The sequence below is a fragment of the Tachypleus tridentatus genome, chromosome 4, assembly GCF_004210375.1.
Source record: "Tachypleus tridentatus isolate NWPU-2018 chromosome 4, ASM421037v1, whole genome shotgun sequence".
In the NCBI taxonomy this organism is placed as follows: Eukaryota; Metazoa; Arthropoda; class Merostomata; order Xiphosura; family Limulidae; genus Tachypleus; species Tachypleus tridentatus.
In genome coordinates this window covers 30,396,827-30,421,178 of record NC_134828.1, presented here as the reverse complement: position 1 = coordinate 30,421,178, position 24,352 = coordinate 30,396,827, and the positions used below count along the sequence as shown (strand labels likewise).

The window sequence follows — 24,352 nt, the reverse complement described above, 5'->3', positions numbered from 1 at the left end:
TTTTAATGAGTATACAACTTTCATCTGTGTAGCGGTGACCGTAACAAATCTTTTTAGCAGCGGTGTAGTTGTCACTAAATTTAACAGAGCAGCAACATGGATCATTGCGGGCTTTTGATTCTACCACAGGAAATGCATTCAAGATCCCAAGTATGTGCATTTGTGATGTTAAGACTAGGGAATGTTTTCGACTTCATACTTGCTTCAAAGCATTACCTAAATATAAATATTCCTACTCTGCTACTACTAGACTACAGTAGTACAGACCTACACAATGTAACGGGCGACCATCCTTGTTTACACATAACGAGTTGTACAAAAAACATACGGATGGATTCACTTCAGCTAATCTAGAAAGTTAAACATTCGTATTCTTGTATTGTTTTATTGAAACATAGTGTAGGAAAATAAGACATAAACGATTAATATTTACCTGGATTTCTTCTTTCCGTCATCTGCGCGGTTGCATGGCAAATGTGCAATGTCAGTACGAGTTTCGGTCATTATAAATTCTGCAAAGTAATTCTACAAAGTGCGACAAAATATTGCTGTGTGTGATTTCTACTTCCCCCTCCCCCGTCCCCTTTGGGTTTATAGTGTCATCCCTACCTTCGGCTGCCGCTGAGGAATGGACCGTACCGTCTTCACTCCCCCCTGTGTATGTGTTCTGTATGTGAGCCCCAAAATCCCCCCCCTCGGCCACCTTGAGGAATGATCAACCTCTCTCCACAAATAACACCTACAGCCCTCCTTGCACAAGGAACTCCCGCCTTCAGATAAACTCGACCTTGTACACCCCTCTGGAAAAGAGAGAGTCTCGCTCGCGCCAAATGTAGCTGATTTTCATTTGTACTCGATTTGCGCTGCGGACCAGTAGACCATTTCCCGCACGTGTAGTGTTAGCGCAAGTGTTAACCACGTGGAGAAAGCTGATTTCAGTCGTAACTTAGATCGTTGTGGATTGTAATAATAAATGTATTGATTATTGGATTTCATATTCGAATATTCCAACACACGCACACAACAAAATAAAAACACAATTGTCAAATAAAACAGTGAAGAAATAGTCGTGATCGATAAATAAGATTTATTTAGGTAGGATTTATTTCGTCTGAAAGAAATTTATTCCCCCCTCCCCAATTAAAAGTAAATAAATAAATTCTTGCAAAGTTTAGCCCTGGTCACGTTTCAGTTGTATTTATGGAACAAAATGCATGTATACAGTCATCTGCTTGAACTGCACCTTAATGCTATAAGAAACATCAAGAGTGCCAGTTCATGAGTTGATGCTGACTATGGGGTTGGTCTTCCTGACCACAAAGTAGTTGTCCTTAAGACTAGCATAGCAGTGCTGCTATGAAGTAGTCAAGGTGACTGGGAAGTAGTCAAACTGACTAGTTACTACTTAATAGTCAATTTCATATCCACGACTACAAAATGATAGTCATCTTGCTTATTGATACATTTTAGATAGTCAATTTGACAGCGACCATGATATCTCTAAAGCAGAACATAAACGTGACTATGCCCTGGTAGTCGTAATGAACAACTTTTATTTTGTCAGCTCATAAATCGCAGATTGAAAATAACAGATGCTGATTATTTGAATTTCGGTGTTCAATTCTATACTGAATTAAGTGTCATTAGAAGCACATGTTTACATAAATAAGAAAAATATATTTTTTCCTATATGTGAAAGTGATTTGTGGTATTTGTTTATAATAGTAGTGAATACTTTAAAATATATACAACTACCAATAATACGTAGATATTTAGAAACCGATAGGCCCCAAAATTTTTAAAGAAAAATCACGCAAAGCAGTTTTTGGAACTCGCAGTTTTTAGTTTTAAAGTATTATACTCATTATATGTATAACGTTTGAGAAAAACTATTGACTCTGCTGGCCAGCCTAACTTTCGAGTTCTGGTATCGTACGAAGGGCCTCCTCGGTAGTTAGAGACAAAAAAGACAAAGTCGATCTGAAATGTTATTTTTGCACGTTTCTGAATTTTAACCCGAAATGGAAATATTTAAAGTAATGTCTGAAAGAAAAACAAAAATTTATATGATGTTAATCCCAAGTTGTAGGCCTTCCAATGATGTGTAGATAAATACCATATTTATAAAACGTTATATTACAGTTTCTCTTCGTTATGACGTCGATAGATGCGTTATTACTAACGAAACGTGTTTGTTAATTGTAACATCTATCAGTATCCTCACGATTTTATGTAAAACCTAGAATAAAGAGTGCATGTATGCACAATATTTCATTCGTTACAAACATCCTGTCTTTGAAACATCCTATCTGTTTACTAGTACACAAGTTGTTCCCTGTTCTCATCAACAGCCGGTGATAAAATAAACATGTGGATTGGAACACAACTAGGGAACATATTGCATCCTGTGATTAATCTCAGACACTGGTTTGTTGGTTTCTCTAATTTACTTGCTGTATTTAATGTGTGTACGCGCGTTGATGTATTTGCAGGGTAGAGATGCACTTGGAAACCCTATAATATATTTAGCAACAGCTCTAGTAGTTGGTTTTTTTCTATCACTTTGTACGTCATTCTTGTGTGTTCTTCGTATATATTCAAACATAAGCCTGGCGCTGATAAAAAAAAAATAGATTGACTAGAAACGTAAAGTAGTTTAAGTTTTTGGAATGCCCAAGTTTTTTAAACGGAGGATTCTTAAATCGTGTAAAAGCAAACCCTTAGGAGAAGGATTCCGAAACCGGGGACCGTATTAAATGCACAATAATGTTAAGGGATCAGACGTTTTGGGGAGTCATCTGCTGGAAAAGTTTGGGGACTCCTGTCTTAGGATGAGTTTTTTTACATATATAATTACTATACAGTGATGGTGGTATACCTCTATGAATCTGTTAATTTATATTATTGTTAATTTTTGATTTTTACCGCTTAACAACATAGATATTACACAACCCTATGAGTTGTGAACTTGTACACGGTTTATTATTTGAGTATCCGAAGTTTCCTCACACAAAGTTGGAGATATGCCAGTTAATATAAAATTACAAATATTTATTTATTTATTTTTTTAAATATTTACTGTTTAACGTGGTGCAAGCTGAAATTCCGACAGGGGGATAATTGATGTACTTCCTTTTCTACCTTTGGGTCTGTTGTCGATCGAACTTGGTATAAAAGGAAACCAAACACTCAGCTACAACAATGTTTCTATGGAAACAAAAACAGGCAATCAAACCACCTGCGTCAATCTACGACGTTAGTTTCGGTTTCCTGAGGAAAGTGGTTTTTAATATTTAATGTTCAAGTATGATTTAGAAAGTAGAAGGTACACGAATTAGAACAACTACGTAACACGCGCGTGCTCCAATGTGTATTTTGCGTGAGTGTAGCGAGAGCCGGTTGGTGAAGCCTACTTTTGATTCGGTCACTTCAGTTTTTATTTATCAGCATCTTTTAAATCTGATAATTGTAAGATTATCAATACTTGTATCACTTCAAAAGAAACGGGCCGTTTAAACTTCGTAAAAATAAACGCAGTGTAATGTTAGTTATTTCTTTGTTTAAATGCGATTGGGTACAAAAGCTCTATGTGACGTTGTTGCTACATACATGTTTTTGCGATACCACGATGTCATGAATACATTTATATAAATAATGAAACTTTGCTACTGGCGGAAATTTTATAGAAATATATAAAAAAAGAACGCCAAATGTAAGCGACTTGTTTGGTAGGTTGTACTGCAAATAAGAGGTGCCTCGAAATATACATTTCGTTGTTCTGTTATGTATTTTTAGCGCTGTTTTAAAAAATGTCTTTTTTTTTTGTGAGCGTATCCTTTCTGTCGCTCAGCGATATTAACCCATGTGAACTTTTATTATAGTGAAATCAGCAATCTCTTATATATCACCTGTTCTAAATTCCAAATTCTTGAAGAACGCATTGTGACAAGTCTCGTGAAACTCAACATGTTCATTTATGTTTTCATTAGGCTATCTCATCGTGGCATATCGACTCGCCATTTAAGGGTTCGAATTCTGCCACCGAACATGCTTGCCCTACTAACCGTAAAGATGTTGTAATGTGATGGTCGGCCTAATTATTTGTAGCTGTAGAGTACTCTAAGAGCTGGTGGTGGATGGTGTTGACTGTTTTCTTTCCCTCTTGTCTACTACTTCTATGTCAGGGACGGCTAGCACAGATAGCCCTCGAGTAGCTTTGCGTGAAATTCACCAAATAAACGAAGCGTGTATTATAAGCGTGTGTTTAAAATAATGTAAACATCAAGTTGTAGGTTGTGTAACACCAAGGCTTGTACGACGATCGATTTTATTAACCGTCATACAAAAAAGACAGATATGGGTTTCCCGTGTGGTAATCGCAATTGCATCGATAACTTTAAGTGTATTACCGAAAGACTTGTGAAATTCCAGGAAATCTATTGGGGCAAAGTTTAAATTCTCCTCCTCAGACTTTGAAAAAAGGGGCCATTCACAAAGTGAAAACAGTTAAACAAAGAGCCATTAACAATAAGCGTCTGTTTTGTTGGAAGATATCTTTATTTTTAAACTGATAGCTTTCACGTAATGACCTTGTTTAAGACCAGGAGATCACAGCACTTGTATACAAAATACTAGTGTCATCCCGTTTTGAGTGCATGCATCGTGGCCCGGCATGGTCAAGCGTGTTAAGGCGTTCGACTCGTAATCCGAGAATCGCGGGTTCGAATCCCGGTCGCACCAAACATGCTCGCCTTTTCAGCCGTGGGGGAGTTATAATGTGACGGTCAATCCCACTATTCGTTGGTAAAAGAGTAGCCCAAGAGTTGGCGGTGGGTGGTGATAACTAGCTGCCTTCCTTCTAGTCTTACACTGCTAAATTTGGGACGGCTAGCGCAGATAGCCCTCGGGTAGCTTTGGGCGAAATTCAAAACAAGCATGCACCGTGCGTTACGTCACTAATGACCATTCCAACAGCATTTTAAGGGAGAATAAAACTTTAAGGTATCACCTGACCTGCCAGTTTAGATTATCACTGCCTTGCTTTACGTGCTGTATTATGCTATACAGTTATATAGGGCGAAAGTGAAGTGGGTTACATTTCTGCACCGACGCTTTATTGTTCTGTTACACCTGATACTCTAGAAAGGCCTAACAAAAGTATTAACAATTCTGATTGATAGATAACTCAAGTCTTGTTTGTTAGCCATTAATGTACCGAATTGTTTCTTTGTTTTAAAAATTTGTACAAGTATTAGGAACAGAAAATGAACAACAGTGTAGTTTTTAAGCCTTATCAGTGCTGAATAAGGAAAGCAATCATGATATACTATTGGTTAAAGTATTACTAAAATATATTAACTTGCACCCTATTTCTACGTAGCAAGCTTTCAAAACAAAATCATATTTTGGCAAATAGAATAAATATAGGTTAAACACATAAATACAATAATAAATTTATGATTACAGAAACCAACCGAAAGAACATTTATTTTATTTTCATTGTTACAGGCCGCCAAGTTTACAAACTTGGCAAATACTAGATAATCACAGAGTACTGTTAAAATATCTGTATAGAGAAACGTGTTCGTGTTCCAGTTCATTTATTAATTTGTTTATCATGCGTGTCCTGTTTATTTTGTGAATTTTTAAATAATCTATATGATTGAAGGCATTCTTTGAATGTTATTTTTCACTCCATTACAGCAACGTTTCGTATTCTTGTGTGTTAGATTAAACACCCTAATTATATCTGTCAAACTTGAAACGTTTAATCTATTTTATTATCCTCGGGACACGCGTAGATCAGCTCGTGTAATCAAAATTTAAAATGAGAAAACCATATATACACTGACATTCCGTTAAACAACCCACTCCTACAGAAGATATTGCTTCGAATAAATATCAGTTTGTTTTGTAGCAACAACGAACTTGAAACGTATGAAATGTTAAGAAATATAAGTCGTGGAATAACAAATGTCGCAATAAATGACACTACGTCATTTTCTGTTAACAGTACCACTGAGACAAAAATTATAATTTAACGCATGTTACGGATAAAAAAAAAAAAAGACAAAAGAAACAAGCTGTATAATTAAACTACACTCCTATTATTATAATTATTATTATTATAACAAAGGTCGTTAATGAGAAGATATACGTAGTTGTACATTTAGTTTCGTGTAACTGTTTTATTTCACAAGTTTTTAATGTATGAACTTACACATATGTTACTGCGGAAAAATATCACCAAATCGGCTTTCTTGTTAATAATAAAATATGTAGTACTGTTTTAGTATTTTTAATAGAATTTATGGTGCATTACTGGAGAGAGTTTGGAGAGATGAAAAAAAACGCACTATATTCCAGACTATATATATATTAGCTAACATTTTGCCATTAGTAATTCTTTTACACGTATCCCTGATGAAGTCAGAATGGCTAAACGTTGGCTTAAGTAAGTTTCTTATTAAATATCTTGAGTAAATATTTGTCCAGATTTATTTCCAAAATGTACAGTATTTTTTATACTAGCATAGATTTGCAAATCATTTGCGGTCAGATTATCTATTTAGCAACAATGCTTATTTAAATACAGGATTTCTAGAATAGTGCAAAATAATTATGATCTCGGACATCGAAATCTATAAGTTCACGTTAGTTAAGCCTTTTATTAAGCACAGACTTTATTAGATAGGTAAATTAACGCTGTAATTTAGCTTAGCTGGTGCTAAGGACTACTGTACTTAATATTATCAGTAAACAGATTTGTAACGTAATTCTACGATGAACCATCCGAACTTTTTAAAAACGTTCATAAACTTTTAATATGTTGTACAAAATGTCTACTAATGTCTATTTACATCCCTTCAAATTATTTCGCCATGCTCGCCCTTTCAGCCGTGAGGGCGTTTTATGTGACGGTCAATCCCACTATTCGTTGGTAAAAGAGTAGTCCAAGAGTTGTCGATGGATGGTGATGACTAACTGCCTTCCCTCTAGTCTTACACTGCTAAATTAGGGACGGCTAGCGCAGATAGCCCTCGTGCAGCTTTGCGCGAAATTCAAAACCAGCCAAACCAATCAAATGATTGCGCACGAATTTTCAGGACAGACAAAAACTGAGTATTATATCGAGTTCAGCGTGATATACCTCACACTCATATGATTCTGTTCACGTTCACGAAGGATACATAGTAGTGGCATTTTGTTTTTCTGTAATCATAATCAGAAACTTCAATGATGTCAAATTTTGTTTGATCCGTAATCATCGCTGTTCGTGTTTGTATTACGGTACAATAAATATCCTGTGGTATATGAATTCTGTATCGTAAGGTCTTCCAAATTCTACCATCATCTCTGCATTCTAAGAATATTTATTGTACAATAAAATATATTACATAATGTATGTGTGCCTGTGTCATCATTGTCGTAATAAATTAGTCAATACTGTGTTAAGTGTCTTCAAATAAGATTGGGTTGCTTATTTTGTTATATCCGGACATTTTCTATGTTTCTTAAATTGTTGTTTTTTTCATAAACCTAAGCATTTGCTCATAAATTGTTGTCCACTTTAAAAAAAATGTATATAGAAATTCTGTATTATTTCAGTATGAGTAGTGACGTGATATACATATTGACAATAATGACGTTTGACGCTAATTTATGATAAAACAAAAAGGAATTTTTTCCGGTTTTTCACTTTGGTTAAAATTTTTTCTAACGATTGCGTATAGAGAACGGCTTAAATTAATCACGCATTTTTTTGACGAGTGAAGGTCTTTTTTTTGTTTGTTTCTGCTTTCGAATTTTTGCATCAGACATCAGATCTACATCGGACAAACTGTTAAAACTTCTACAGAGTGTGAAATGTAAGGAAAAGGACATTTCTCATGACGTGTATTCAAGCTAAGTCAAAGGAAAAGAAAACGACCACGTGCAAGATCAAAGCTTCGATCATGATCTATTTTCTGTCTATTTTTGTCGTCTCGCCTGTTCGTAGCTTAAAAGCTGTGTTTCGCCCCTTCATATCTATCGATCTTAAAATAATGCCCACAGACTCCCTATGTACTCGTAACAGCGTTTCACTTGTATTCCAACATGGCTTCCAACAAATTGTGAAGCTTGTTAATTAAAAGTAAATTGTTTCACAAAAACAGTCTTCATTTACCTGAAATACATCTCATAAATATCACGCTCTAGTACTAAAATTTTATTGTTGTTTTTTAAGATAATGTAGAAGCTTTATGCTACAATACATTTGGTTTGGTTTGGTTTGAATTGCGCGCAAAGCTACTGAAGGACTATCTGTGCTAGCTGTCCCTAATTTAGTAGTTTAAGACTAGAGGAAAGGCAACTAGTCATCACCACCCACCGCCAACTCTTGGGCTACTCTTTTACCAACGAATAGTGGGATTGACGGTAACATTATAACTCCCCCACGGCTGAAAGGGCGAGCATGTTTGGTGCAACGGAAATTCAAACCCGCGACCTTCAGGGCTACAATGCATACATTTTAAAACTTTTTGTTTGTTGCGTGGTTGTAAAATCGTCCAACAGTTATTAAAATTTCTTATGCTAGACCTCTATTCTTCTAAAAGAATTTCAATATTTTTTTAAGAATGCTGTTCATACTTGGGAAAAACAGAATTGAAATGGAAGAATATATAATTAAACTGTATAAGAATATCTCATTTCGAATGCTTTGTGTGATATTTTATCTAAGACTTGGATTCATTATAATTTTTCTGACGTTCTATCTATGAGGCTCTTCCAAGGAACTACACCAACCTATACTCTAACATGAAGCATAGACGTGATTTAGTGGTTAACATGTCGGGCTTTATATCCGATTGTCCACATGTCGTATCTCAAATTAAATATATAAAAAAAAAACGCCAAATACCAACATTCATTTGGGGTAGCTCAAGAGTTGACGGTGGGTACTGTTTTCTTCCCGGTCTGTTAGTTAAAAAGGAGTAAATATCCTAAAGAAATTGAGATGCATTGTTTGAGCAGAACTTAATGTATTTTGTTGAAATTCCTCTTAGATGAAACGTTAGAAAAAACAGCCCTAACATGTACACACACGTTTGTAGGAGGGTTCGAACTAGAAACACTGTCATGCTATTCTATTTTTTCCTCTCGTTTTATTTCTCCATGGTTTCAAAAGTTCCTCATCAATATATATTTTTACACACAATTTTATTGACCTTTCTCTGATTCTCAGTAAAGGTTTTTACCTTTACGCAATTCCAGCAAACCTTACTCATCTGTAATATTTGATTTTGTTTTGTGAACGGTTTTCCATATTTGACATGTTACCGTTGTATGCGTGCATGTAAATACCTAAGTTTGGATGGCATCTATGCGTAAGCCAACATAAATTTTTGATCGAACGAGGACATTAATCTTTAATCTCATTTATCAAATGCTACGATGTAAAACTGCTACCTCATAATTAACTAATTTATTGTTGTTAGTTTAATAATACGCGACTGTTCAAGTAGTATAGTGGTATAGTTTCACTCAAAATGTTCTGATTTATGTTCAAATTTCGCAGTAGATTACTACAAAACAATGTTGTGATCAGTTTCATCAGCGATTGGTATTAAACTGCTTGTTATATGAATCACGCACATTCTGTACACTTTCTTTTGTCTGGGCACGCATCAAATCACATTTTATGTTTGGGCATTTCACAAACTATCGTATGATGTCATTTCAGAGCTATTAGTAGCCGAATTTGCTCTAAGCTAGTTTATACATGATTAGTACTGTTCGAGGAAACGAGAATCGAGGATTTACCTTGAATTATGAGTGAGTAGAGGTCATTGTTTGAAATAATTTATAGGAGTCCTCAGCGTCGGTCTGACTGCGTATAAGGTTCATTAGTAACGTTTTTATTATTTACTTAAAGGTGTGTGAACACTGTCTTTATTGCAAAAGTGGTAATGAATATCTAAAGCTGGCTAGGCACTTGTGCGTCGTATACCACAACCATAGTGTAATAAGTATTCCCCTCAGCCCCCCGCAGTTGTGGTTTGGGGTGTGAGCCTGAAGGGCTTGACAAGTTGAGAATCCGCCGATAAGTTGAATAAACGTAGGGGCGTAATTTCTTTTTATGTTGAGGGAGCATGTTTAGTAATTAAGCTGCTGTCCACAGCGCTAAGAAAAACGATCGTTGTTGTTAACTGCACGACATAAATCGCGTTAAAAGGACGAAATAATTGCGCATGCGCCCTACGTGTTTCGTTTCTGGATTGCACTGCAGTTGCATAACAGTGTTAACTAGTACACGAGACAGTGAAGTAAGCACTTTGTATTTTTCATGTGACCTTCTATATTTTGTACAATTTATCGACATACGAGCACGTTTTTGCCTCTATTCCTTGTTTAATTCAATGAAAAAAAATTAATAGTATAGTTTACCGAACGAATCAAATCTACGTACACATGATAAGTTGCTTACTGTAATTAAAGAACAGCAAAAAAGTCAGACAACTGTTAAAAAAAACACTGACAATGCGTCGTGTCGTTCGTTACTCGTATCAGTAGGTCGAAAAACAGATAACGCTGGATAAATAACCATTAAAACAACACCCACATACATATATTCTTGAAACACAAAGACGAGGGCTAAGATAAAATTATTGCAATATTATACGTTCTATATCGGTTACTTTTCCACATTTCTGCTAAATTAAACTATACGAGTGTATATGTCAACAGACGAGAGTCCATTCTTTTGTAATCAGAATTTATACAGATCCAGTGGACTTTATTACTTGATGGGTTAAGGATGAAACGAAGTCCGTCGCTACACGGATTATCACGCTTTAAAAATATCGTTTCAACTTGTCGCGGCACTGATAGCGTAGTTACTTGCCGCCAACAAACTAACCAACTTATCGTCAGCTCTGTGATCCTAATTCTCATGAAAGAACAACAAAATGGATTTGTAAACGGGAAGTATCTTATGCTGACAAACAAAACATATGCTGACAAACAAAACATATGCTGACAAACAAAACACACTATTCGTTTATATTTTTGGCCCCATCTATTGACTCCAAGCTATGAAGAAATTCACGTGCACTCCATTGTGTATATTTTAAACGTTGAATTACAAAGAAACGCCTTGGGCTTATGGAGGATAATCTTGTACATTATCCAAACACTGGACTCGTTTTAACATTTGAAACCACCACATTGTGTCGAAGATGTTTACACTTGCCCACTTCCAATAACAAACTTTCGTAGTTTAACTTGCATAGAAGATTAAAACCGAAAAGTGAAGCAGAACGAAGGACTACATTAAAAACGGCAAATCCTGAGATAAACCGTTTTATTAACACTATTTATCCGATAGAATTAGAAATCGAAAATACTTCAATTTCTAATGCACAGGCAATTATTTAATCTTGAAGCGATGAATAATATTAATTTAAATATTTTTTTCTATTCCAGTAGATGATTTACCCTCGTTTAATACTCTTCTGTTATAAGCATTATAACTTCGGTTATTTAGACTGTCAGATTTGTAATAAATTACAATAACTTGTTACAAATTTTGAATTGTTGAGGCAAAAATTAATATTTAATGGACGTAAAGAAGAAACTCCAAATAAAATCATTGAAATAATGTGATAAATATAAGAATGTATTAAATAAATATGAAGTGAAAATTAAGAAAACTTCACTGGAAGTTTCTGACAATTATTTTAATTGTTCAAACGGTCATTTAAACAACGGGACTATTTTTTGCGGATGAACATCTTATCGCATTGATTAGTGGTGGTTTGGAATTATGCTAGTTTAGATAACTGGTTGGGACCCTATATAATGGTGTAATTTGTTTACTGAACTAATAATTAGTGAATTACCACCATAATGGTGGCTGGAATGTCAACTTAAGGAAGTAAGTTTATTTAACTTGCTTATCCCAAATGATAGTACCATACTTTCTTTAATCTCCTTTACTATCTGCATGATATACGTGTGGGATGTTGTGGGCTGATCACCCACATCTCGCTCTCCTAATTTCTGTTTCTTTTGATTGTTTTATTATTATTTTATTTATGAATATATTCATATGAAACTGACGAAAGGAGGTTAAGACTGATAGACGGTGTTTCCGCCACCCTGGTGTGGGTTCTACTTCCGCCATCACACCCAAAACTTAAGGTACATTTTATATTCCACGTTACAGCCTGTACACTGGGGATCCGTTTGATTTGGGCAACGTTTTTTTATTTTTATTTGGGATTTTTTTTTAATTAAGTGTATGCATATATATATATATATATACACACGCACAAAGGCTGGACGAGAAAAAATTCGCTCCCTTGAAAATGTTATTAACTTGTTATAGACCCAGCATGGTCAGGGCGCTTGACTCGTAATCTGAGGGTCGCGAGTTCGAATCCTCGTCACACCAAACATGCTCGCCCTTTCAGCCGTGGGGGGCGTTTTATGTGACGGCCAATCCCACTATTTGTTGGTAAAAGAGTAGTCCAAGAGTTGGCGATGGGAGGTGATGAGTAATTGCCTTCCCTCTAGTCTTACACTGCTAAATTAGGGACGGCTAACACAGATAGCCCTCATGTAGCTTTGCGCGAAATTCAAAACGAACTAAACTTCTTATATTAGATAACAGAAGCATATGTAAAAACTGCTCGTCCTATCAGCCGTGGTGGCAATACAATGTGTGATCAATCCCACTATTCGTTAGTAAAAGAGTAACCTAAAATGGGTGGTAATGTCAAGTTGCATTTTTTCCTAATTTATCAAAGCTAAATTAGGAATTGCTAGCATAAATAGCCCTCGTGTAATCTTGAGTGAAATTCAGAAGAAACCTTTCAAAAATTAATTTTGATTACTAATTGTTTAAGGGTCGTTACAAATAACGTCAATTAATATTAAATATTGTTAAAGCTTCAGTTACAGTTATCAGTATTTTCACAATCGTGAAAACCATGTTCTGGAGAGCAGAAAGAATGGAGTAATGATCCCTAATAATAGTAAATAGAAGCAAACCATGTTGCCCTCGTGTTTTAACTCTAATTCAAATCGACTTTTATTGTACCTAATCCTCGATATATATATTTCTTATACAGCTTCTGGTAGAAATAAAATTCTTGAAGAACCATTGGATATGCCATTTACTGCACAACTTCTTGGTGTAGAAGATGGATGTAAATTTTTAACGATTTCCTTTTTCGTCATCGTAAAATTTTGAGAAGCGATCCGTTGTAATCCAGTAGAGCAACATCCAGAATGTACAGGAGAAATGGGATGAGTTTGCTATGACGCAAACTGTCTAAAACCTTTTCGTAGCGACGAAAAAGAACAAGTTGAGTTCAGCCTAATGCGTTATCTAGAAAACTTCGAAGGTACAAATAAGATTCGGGGGAAATTGACATTCTGAATATCAAATTCACTACAAACTGGAAAACCAACGCGCGTTTTTGGAACGTTGCAGATGGAGATATAGGAAAAAGGAAAAATGATTTTCTTGTCGCTTATCATAATATTAACTATTTTAAAAAACCATCAGCCTACTGCTTTCATTTAATTCCTGTTGCTTTTGCTAATTTAATTATGAAAATAACATCAGTATTGCTGACGTCATACTTTGCCTGACTGACAAGAAAAAATGGAGGGAAACAGGTGAAAATAAACGCGGTAATAAACAGGTGGCAGTGCTAATTTATTCAACGTTTTCGGGCCGTAATCATTAATTCAGGAAGAAACATCAGCTCGTGTCCTCCTTTTTTAAAATAAAATATTCTGTTATTTATTCTTTAATATTTGTGTCAACAGCGAAGCCTAACGTTTGCTCAAACTCAACCAAATTTTGTCTAAGAATTTTGTTTTATACGACTACATACCGTTTTGTTTATAAAGTAAATTCGAATATAACTAACAGTGTAACCCTAGGCTTAATGTTGATTTGAAAGATAATAGAATTTTGGTGACATGTTGGGAATTACTGTAACGTATTACAACGTAAATGTTCTTTGAACGCTATTAAACAATACGTTGCAAGTTTTTAGCGTACACAGTCAGTTATGAGGCTTGTAACTGGCTTGCTTGTCTGGTTTTAAAATATTAGCAACAAAAAGACTGGCTTTTTGGCTTGCCGGTTATTCGAGATATTGATAGTTACCCCAATTATAATAATTAAAATGATGAAGTAAATGATTGGTGTTAAAAATAAGTTAATCCTAACCCTTTAATTCAGGTTTGTAAATGAATTATATGACATTATTAAGATTCACCCACGTTATCTAGTTCACCCAATACCAGTGGTTGTTTCGTGGAAATTGGTGACGTAAACGGCGTTTGGACCACCCACTATTTCGTCCATCGTGTCCCAGCAAGTTTGAACTCTGGAATTTAACGAAAAGGCTTCGTCGAGACTTCATATGATTGACATAATAGTGTTAGATGTGTTTGCTGATCCGCTTTCACTCATACGTTCTCAAAGATTTCAAGAAGTTGAATTTTCGAAGGAGGTATACTGTTTTGTGAATCTAGATTTTATTTGTCTTTCGAAAGTGAAAAGTAAAATCAAGTGGATTATAATTTTGGGCTTGAGACAAACAAATGCTGTCATTTTCACTCTGTTGGTTTAGGACGGAATTTGAAAAGTCGTTTAAGTTGTGCCAATCGACCTGTATAACTCGTTATCTTTACAAGAAGTAAAATCTGAGGGTAACAACATTGGAAGTTGTTATCAAGTGTCTCAACAAACGACACTGAAAATAAATTCTGAACTCCGAAAAACCACAAAAAGAAAAACCACACTGTACAGGGTTTGGTTAGTTCAGCTCAGCGAGTTTAATCTCTACAATATCATATCGTTAGCGAAGTATGAGAAATAGGCTTAGCTTGATGTATTTATGTAGAAACTGTTCACAGTAGTACTAGTGCTATTTACAAATCTTTTATTTTGTAACATATTTTTCCACTATAGCTTCTTACTTTTCAATTAAATTCTTTGTGTGTCAGTCTAAAATATTGGACAGTTTTCCTCTTTATAATAAAACATTTTTAAAAATTTTGTGTCTCGATGAGTAAGTTATTAAATTAAATTTATTCTTAAAACAGATGTCAACAGATGTAAACACGTAAATTATATTTTTAGCTGTTTTTAAGTCTCACCACATCTTTACAGTTCATGCCAACAGATATGGTCAGTCTCCATCTGACTACCACTCAATCTGCAAGTTTCCTTTACAAACAATCTTGTTGTAAGATGTGTAATGTCCAAAGCGCTCCGACCTTCCATTATTGCTTTCCATAAGCTACTTGGTGCGAGGACGACGGTTTACAGCGTTTCAAACTGTTCGATCGCGCAGAAGTCGATAGGCAGTATGATCGGTGACTTGAATGGTATATCTTCTTACGGAGAACTATGGTTTTTTGAATTTCACCCGAAGCTACACGAGGGTTACCTGCGCTAGCCTTCCCTAATTTAGCATCGTAGGACTGAGGGAAGTCAGCTAGACATCATCACCCACCACCAACTCTTGGGCTACTCTTTTACCATTGTATAGTGGAATTGAGCATCTCATGGTTGAGAGGACGAGTATGTTTGATGCGACGGAAATTCTAACTCACGATCCTCTGAATTATGAGTCGACCGCCCTTAACCACTTGACCATGCCGAGTCTCGGAATACTGTGAATACTCGTTTCATTCTTCTACTGCTAGAGAGGTAAGTGAAATTTTAACGGATATGTCATGGAAGAAGTGTGTATTTTTTCCACACAAACTCTTCTTGACAATGTTGCAAGCTGTTGCCTGGGGCACATGGATGCCTTTCACCAGACATTAGTGCTAGTGGACTCTTACTTATCATAAAAAAACACTACACTTTACTTACTACAGTTGGGTGCGATTTAATGCAGGTCTCTTGCCTAGGTGGTCCTTGTATCCTATTTGATCCATATTTCTTTGTTTCCATTGTCATTAAGTACAGAGATATATATTCTCAATTTTATATAGGCTTTATCTGCTGTGTGAATCACTGATTTATAAATTCAAAATCGCCTCACGTACTCAGTTCTCTGTATAAAAGTATCCTAATGAAGATTAAATTCATATTTACGAAACAGCCGTTGACAAAAACGTTTTTATTGATATTCCATAATTTATTTTTGGACTACACGAGTAATGCATCTTAGAGACTTGGTTGAACGCGTAAACAAACACAACATTTACGTAGTTGTTTTGTATACCTCACTCGTCCTTTTCCTTTCACTGTCAGGTGAACAATGTAAAGACACGAGACGTCACAGTTGTATTGTTGTTTTTTTATTAAATCGTAAATATTAATTATACTGTTGTAATAAGAATTTTAAACTGTTGTCCGAAACAATGAGTTTCGTCGGTGTTTCATGTTTTAAGATACCTTACATCTTCAAGACTAGCGTAATTAATTAATCAGTCACTGTTGTTGTTTTGTTTTTAGTTGTGTTTTCGTTCAGATGAAACATATACTTATTTTTCCGTAAGATGCGTAGTGGAAAAAGGAAACTGTTATACTTTCATACAAGAAAACAAAGTTTTCCAATAAAATAGTGAATAATTAGTGGTTATTTCGTTATCAATAATTATATAACTTTTTTTTTAAAGTTATAACTGCGATTTTATATGGCTTTAAAATGATTTCGCTTCGTTTCCAAATGCCTAATCTTTATAAATATTTTGAATGTTTATATCGTAAACAATATACATCCGTTATTAATTTTGCTTAGCTTTTCGCTTTGAAAGGCAGAATTTTAAATCACTTGTACACGTTTCATATCGTGATTGGAGCCTGGCATGGCTAAGCGTGTTAAGGCGTGCGATTCGTAATCCGAGGGTCGCGGTTTCGCATCCCCGTCGCGCCAAACATGCTCGCCCTTTCAGTCGTGGGGGCGTTATAATGTTACGATCAATCCCATTATTCGTTGGTAAAAGAGTAGCTCAAGAGTTGGCGGTGGGTGGTGATGACTAGCTGCTTTTCCTCTAGTCATATACTGCTAAATTAGGGACGGCTAGCACAGATAGCCCTCGAGTAGCTTTGTGCGAAATTCAAAAAACAAACATTGTGATTAATATATCTGTACGTAATATCTTAAAACTGTCTTTTATTACTTGTTTGTTTTCGAATTTCGCCCAAAGCTGGGATAACGCCTACACGACTGAAAGGGCGATTTTTATTACTTATTTATTAGAAAAAGATTCTTTTCACCTTTATATTTCTATCCATACTTATTTATTCCGTAAACTTGGTGCCAGGCCAGGTGGTTAAGGCACTCGACTCGTAATCCGAAGGTCGCGGGTTCGAATACCTGTCACATCAAATATCCTTTCAGCCGTGGGAGCGTTATAATGTGACGGTCAATCCCATTATTCGTTGGTAAAAGAGTAGCCCAAGAGTTGGCGGTGGGTGGAGATGATTAGCTGCCTTTCCTCTAGTCATACACTGCTAAATTAGGGACGGCTAGCGCAGATAGCCCTTGAGTAGCTTTGCGCGAAATTCAAAACAAACGAAACGAAATCCGTAAATTTGAAAGAAATTATCTTGATCCAAAGAAATATTTTTCTTAAAACTTCCCATATTTATAATTCTTTTTTTCGGTACGATTTTATAAAGAGAAATACGGTAAACTTTATAAATCATTATATTAAGCGCAGTTTTAGAGTATGAAATATGATTTTAAATGAGGTGAGGGCAACAAATAATTGTTTACCTAGTTATATGCGAAAAACGCAATAATAGTAATAATTCATATTACTTCAAAAATTCGCGCCGTCACCGAACATGCTCGACTTTTTCAGCTCCAAGGCGTTATAATGTGACGATAAATCGCAATATCCATTAATAAGAGTATCCCAAACGTTGGCGGTGGGTGATGTTGACTGCTTGCCTTCTCTCTAGTGTTACACTGCTAACTAACTTATGGAGGCTTAACCCGGGTAACCCTCGAGTAGTTTTGCGCGAAATTCAATACATATTGAAATGAAATACGTTAACAAAAAAATTAAAAAGTATTATCCCGAAAACACCTAGCGCCCTCTAAACTTTTTACAGCATTTATCATTTATAGCTGAAACTGGAAACGGGGTAGAAAGTTTCGAAATCTTTTATGTTTAGTGTTATGACTGAAAGGGATAAAAGCAGTACAGTAACTTCTTTTGACGTTTGGAAAATATTTGCGTAAATGTTTTTTGTTAACCATTCGTCCGAGTTGGGTGTTGTTCGTTTATCATAAATCAGTTAAACATTTGTATGCAAAACGTCCACATTCGTTTCTTTTTCTAAATAATTTTGTTGCGTTGTTCTTGTTGTGTAGGTGCATGTATTTGATTAACAGTAATAATATGTTAGCGGTAAAAAAAACTGTATAAACAACGCTTTTTTAGTATATTCCAATAAACTGCTACCAGTGGAACAACGTTGGAAGTAGTGGCGTATACTAGAAAATGCAATCGAAATCCCAATGATATATTTATTTATTTAGTCTTACAAAAACAACAAACAAAGTAATTAGCAGGGTTCATTTAATTCAGAAGAGTGAAATGTTCACGTAATAGGATATGTATACAGTTAATGTTTTATGTGGATTGACTCGCCCCCTAAATATCCTTTTTCAGTCATGACCTTTTAACCTTGGCGCCTCTATTTGTCCCCCAATTATTTCAGTCCTCCTTGTGTACCTGTAACATTTTGATGGGAAACGTTTTTTTTTTCTTTTTATACTGTTCATAAACCATGAGATAAATGTACATCCAAACTATTGTTCGATTTATAGCATTATTAACCTGTACTCTTGAATGCGGAAAAAATGTTGTTACGTGTTCTACCGTTAGGTGGGTTCTTTTGGTCGTTCCGTAGAAGTAATGCCAAAACACAGCCCACGTAACGATAAAAAAACTAATTTATATCTTCATTTATTATACATTTGCTACGGTATAAGCTACGTTTACTTGTAGGCCTAACTTTAGAAAAAAGAAGTTTCAACAGAAGTTGTCAGATTAATGATAATGACAACTAACTTAATTATAAACTTGCTTGTAGGATTTCATTGGTAACCGATCGGTAACGAACATGCTGACTCTTGCTGAGAAACAGATGTGTGTCTGTGTGTAACTCTCATTATCAAAATTCAATACTAACATTCAACTGAATATTTCATTTATTTCCTACATCACCTAATAACTAATTCAATAATTGGCACTTATGTCATTACCCATTTCTTCTTAATACGAGAATCTTCTAGCTCGTAGTTAGTAACTAGCTTTTTATGACAAATAAACAACTGGAAACATTCAAAGTATAGCGTAACATTGTATGTTTTCAACCTGTTTAGATTCGCCTCTCCAGCTTTAATATCTACTAATTGAATATTTTTACGAATTAGATTTTTCTTCTGTTATTATTCTGTCAAAATTTTCAATATTTAATTATCTTTACATTTCAAATCAGTACTTTCGATGGTCCTCTTCAGGTCGGGTTTCATTTTCTTTTTTTGCTTCTAATTTCAAACTAAAACTTCTGTCAAAAATAGTCACGTTCACTCACTTCGTAATGACTCGTGTACTAATTTTGTTGAAGAAATTCCACTGTGAACATATTTCTAAACGCCTTAGTTTTAAATATTTTCAATAACATCGTAACTCAATATTGATGTGTGTCTGTGTTCTTTCGGGAACGTGATCCTATAACTTCACATTCACAAGTTACACCGAACTGTTTGAAATCGTATCTGTGGCGTCACTTCTTAAATTACTTTCGTTCTATCAAAAACGTGATTTATAATATTAATTAGGCTTAATATTCTGTTTCATTATTTTTATTAATGTTTGCAATGCAAGATTTTAGTCGTTTTCTAAATATAGAATGTTACGTACGCACCACTTTTCTGTACTAATTCACTGATGTGTAAGGTTTATCATACTTTCTTCTGAATTTACCATGCGTGGAAATGTATACATCTTTGTATATATATAAAACTGAATCCTCGCTTTTACTTGCTAGCTTTTTGGTAATTGGGTGCTAACCAACTGAACGTGCTTAAGAACCTGGAACCTTAAACTCCTGTTGGTTTATCTCAGGAAAATAGCATGATCCTGGAGGTATGCCAGTAAGCCTTCAGAATTTTGTCCATTGTTAAGTGTCAGTTTAAAGGTGCTAGTTTTTATACCTTATTATTAGTCATTCAAAACTACTCTGGTACGTCAACCTTTTCAGGTAATTTGTGAGAGAAAAAGTTTACGTCATACAGAGTGACACAGAAGTTACACACCGTCACAATATCAGCAATTCTCTCCCTTGCTTATGGATTTATAAGCTGCTTTATGTTTCACGAACTGGATTTATTAGCTGCTTTATGTTTCACGAACTGTTAGTCTTTCATCCTAACGGTCGAGATGTGATTGCCCTTGCAAGGACTCGTGAAAGTCAATCTACTATTATTTTGTCAACAGCGAACACCGAGAAAATACCTGTTAATCTCGTCAGGCATGTATGATGAACTCGCACATTATTTGACCTGCTGAGACAACTAATACGTATGATGCATTCAGTTAGCGAAACTGCCGATTGTGTAGAACGTCGTAACAGACAACGTAAATGTGTGAAACTAATGTTTAAGTTGGACCTCATAATACCACTTTAAGCATATGAAACCAGTGCTTGGGTAAAGCGTCCTACACACCATCTTATAAAAACGTTACTTGGGTACTATAACCGATTTACTACTATGTATGTATTTCACTATCTATGTTTTAGTTAAATATTTATTTAGAAATCTGTGTAACTTGTACTGTTAAATGTTCCCGCCTGTTTTCTCTGTAGATTCTCGAGCGTCTGAATCAACAATGTACGCCGTATGTAAAATACTAGCAATTGATTGCCACTTGAACTTCCTAGAACCTCGTCTTAATGTTTATAAATTGCAATACACGAAGAGACAGTTTAATAATATTGTTAGGTAGCTAAAGCCTGTATACTATAAGCCTCGGAAGCTGTAATTTTGATAAACGCTTATTAATAGGAAAACAAGAGATATTTAACCAGGAACATTCCTAGATTTTGAACATTATGAACTGCTCAACCTCGGTGAATTAACTTCGAATATTAACATTTCTAAGACCAGGCAAGAAGAGAGCCAGCTAGCATTCCCGCCAAGAGAAGTATAGCTGTGTATCAACGTAGAATTACTTCACTCTCTGTAAACCATCGATAAAATATTTAGTGACAGACCAGGGATAAGACTCAGTATTTTCTGAAAGTTTGTAAAACTATTGTATATAAATCATTATTTGTAATAAATATTGTAATAACTATTATTTTAAATTATATTGTTATTTGCATATTAAAATATATTGATGTTATAAAGAAAACTGTGTATCATTCTTATTGGCAAATATCACAAATTTGATGCGTACTGATATTGAGTAAGCTTCTAATTCAAATTAAAACGTCCGTTTATTTTAAGTAGCAATGGTAACGTTCGTATCATAATAAATCGGAGAATCGCCCAAAATAAAACTATTATACGTAACAGTGCAGACTCGTAACACCATATAAGTATGAGAAACTGTTGCTTGGTTACAGCTTCCTGCATACACCACGTAAATAATTGAAACTTCGAATTGGGTAGAAGCTCCTACCATCAAATAAACATACGAAATAACTACGTGAGTAGTGCCTTGTAACACACCACGTAAACATGTGACACCCTGCTGGGGCAGAATTTAGTACTATTTTATATCTTCTTCCACATCTATTTCTCGGAAATTAGCGCCTTGAATTGTGACCAGGTCGAGTGGATATCTGAAACGATGCATTTATAATAATACGCCAAGCAGGTCAGCCAAAGATCAGCCATTTCTTACAGTATAACCTTTAAAGCTGTAAATAAACATGTTCTCGTTGATAAGTTGTGAGATATCCATCCAAGAAATTATCCAATGAGAGACCTATAAAGCTGGATTGAGCGTAGCCTTATGGTTAGCGTGCTTGATTTCTGAATGCAAGGATCCGTGGTTCGTGACTAGTTGCGGCAAAATAGTTTCCTCAGTTAGGAACTTAGGTACATTATAATATCTGTTAAATTCGACTCTTCGTTCAGATAAGCTATAGTAGTCCAGGATGGATGGTATTGATTCTACCCTGTCCATCTAAACTGTAACTCAATGTCTATAACGCTGTTTCTGGACTTTTCATGTTCTGTTCAAAGTAGTTATCGAAACAGATTAACTGAATTTTGACTATGGTCTACCACTTCCAAGTTCGTAACGATTATTCGCGAACACCCCTTGGTGTAGCTTTGCACGAAACTTTGGAAACGAACCAAAACCTTAAGTTACTTGATGCACTACATGTAGTTCTTGTTTTGTTTTGTTATTGTTTGTTGAGCTCCACTAAAATGGTTTTCTTCCAATCATGAACAAAAAAAGAACATGCATACTCGTATGTTTGTGTTGTGAAAACCAGTTTGGAATGCATAATAACGCCCAGTTATCCGGAAACCTGTATCAGGTTCAATGCAACGACATACGCTGGGACTCAAAGTGGTTTAAGCCACTTGCAATTTATAAAAATAGTGTCTACCTGTACACCAGTGGAACTTCAAGAAGTTCAAGGACGAGGAATGCACTCCGCCCTAAGTACTAATCCACATGTACTTTCTAGGGTTGATGTTCTTCCAAAGGTTTCAAGGCAATACACAACTTGCTGCACGAGGGCAATGTATGCTGCTGGGCGCAGACGCTGGCGCTTTTACATAGTCAATATATAATTATTTCAGTTTTCTTTATTATGAACTCAAACCTGTAAATATTTTTAGTTGTGTGATTGTGATGTAATTGTTTCTGAGTAGGGTCGTGTATCTTTATTTTAATATGTATGATATTATTGTATTAAGTTTCTTGTGTTGAATAGAACGTTGTAGTTTTCAATTTTCATATTTGCACCACTTTTATTGAACTAGTTTGAATTGGTTTTGGAATCTTTTTATTTTTCTTTACATCGTTTCACTGTACCTCGTACAGAAATGTTTGTCAAATTTAGTTATCCTGCATTGGAAAATACAGGATCCAAAGTCGCTATCGAAAAGACATAGAAGTCTTCAAATTAATTTTCTTTGTTTTGTTTTCCATCTAGTATGAAGGTAAATATTAAAAGCAGTGGGCGTTTATGAACTCGCTGTATAACGAACTTCTTGACAAATGCAAAAAATTGCGCATACTCGCAAGGGACTTTAGGAAGTTTCTTCCACCGGAAATCGTCCTGTGGCGTTGTACGTGCAAGCACAAGATGGAACTAAAATGTTATTCTGTCATTTTACCTAGATGGCTTCAGTTACCCAGCAGTCTGATGGATACCAGCGGGCGGATTGTGGTTAACATGGATGAATTGTTATTAAACCCCATTCGCAAATGTCAAAACACTCCTGTCAGCCTTAAGTGTCTAGTGAATGCACTTGTTTAAATGTCCGTTTGGTCGACCTTACATAATGGCAAATCCAAAATCATAGACAAAACTTGTTTGTTAGGGAGCGTCAATGTAAAATAAGGTTATACAATTATTGTTCTTGTTGGAAATAAACGTGCTTAACTTGAATATTCTATGAATCCAGGTTTGTTAGTGTACCTGAATCGTGAATTATGAGATTGAGGGATAACGTCCACTAAAACTTATATCAGCTCTATAGAGCTATGGGTACACTACAAGAGTGATGATTAGAAAATAAACAACCCAAGGCTGGCGATGAATACTATTGACTAGTTGACTTCCCTCACGATCTGTTTACAGCTGCTCCCCCTAGTGGCACGGTATGACTGATGACTTGCAACGCTAGAAACCGGATTTCGATACCAATAGTTAGCAGAGCAGATAACTCATTGTGTAGCTTTGTGCTTAATTACAAAGCAACTGTTTACAGTTAGGGATAGCTATACACACGCGTAATTTTTCACGAAATCTGGTTCACGATCAGTAACAAAATGGGATTTGTTTCTTCCGCGAATTTGCAGCCTTTTTTTTTTTTTTTTTTGCTTTTGGTGAATTTCTGGAATAATTTTTATAATAATAGGGGGGGATTTTCGCGAGAAAATGTCACGTCCACTTAATCTTTCTATTTGTTTTAATTATTATTTGGCACAGATAACCTAGTTGCATTGCGCCATTAAACGTAAACCAACCAATCAATCAACCAACCAACCAACCAACCAACCAACATTCGACTTGTTACTTGCCGATTTGTTAGATCGTAATTTTAGTGAGAATAGAAAGGAGCATTGTTTCAGAAAATGTCATTCACAAAATAATTTGAATGAATACATTTGTAGT

General features: G+C 35.3%; 2 protein-coding genes across 14 annotated transcripts in view; one reads left to right on the top strand and one right to left on the bottom strand.

The window, feature by feature from the left end:
- Positions 1-24,352, top strand: part of LOC143248784 (uncharacterized) — a 100,770-nt gene that overhangs the window by 55,858 nt on the left and 20,560 nt on the right. The window contains exon 1 of one of the 8 annotated variants that reach the window (XM_076497511.1): positions 15,697-15,721. The exons of the other annotated variants lie outside the window; for them this stretch is intronic. The gene's annotated coding sequence lies outside the window, so the exon portion shown is untranslated. Of the gene's footprint in view, positions 1-15,696; positions 15,722-24,352 lie in introns of those variants that run through there. 8 annotated transcript variants of the gene reach the window in all.
- LOC143248785 (uncharacterized) overlaps positions 1-24,352 on the bottom strand; it is a 32,618-nt gene that overhangs the window by 6,644 nt on the left and 1,622 nt on the right. For 4 of the 6 annotated variants that reach the window (XM_076497512.1, XM_076497516.1, XM_076497514.1 and 1 more), the window contains exon 1: positions 434-1,125. The exons of 1 other annotated variant lie outside the window; for it this stretch is intronic. Coding sequence is in view for 1 of the 5 variants with exons in the window: in XM_076497518.1 (XP_076353633.1) it covers positions 434-504 (71 nt within the window). In the remaining 4 variants the exon portion in view is untranslated. Of the gene's footprint in view, positions 1-433; positions 1,796-24,352 lie in introns of those variants that run through there. One more of the 6 variants, XM_076497518.1, reaches the window with a different exon arrangement.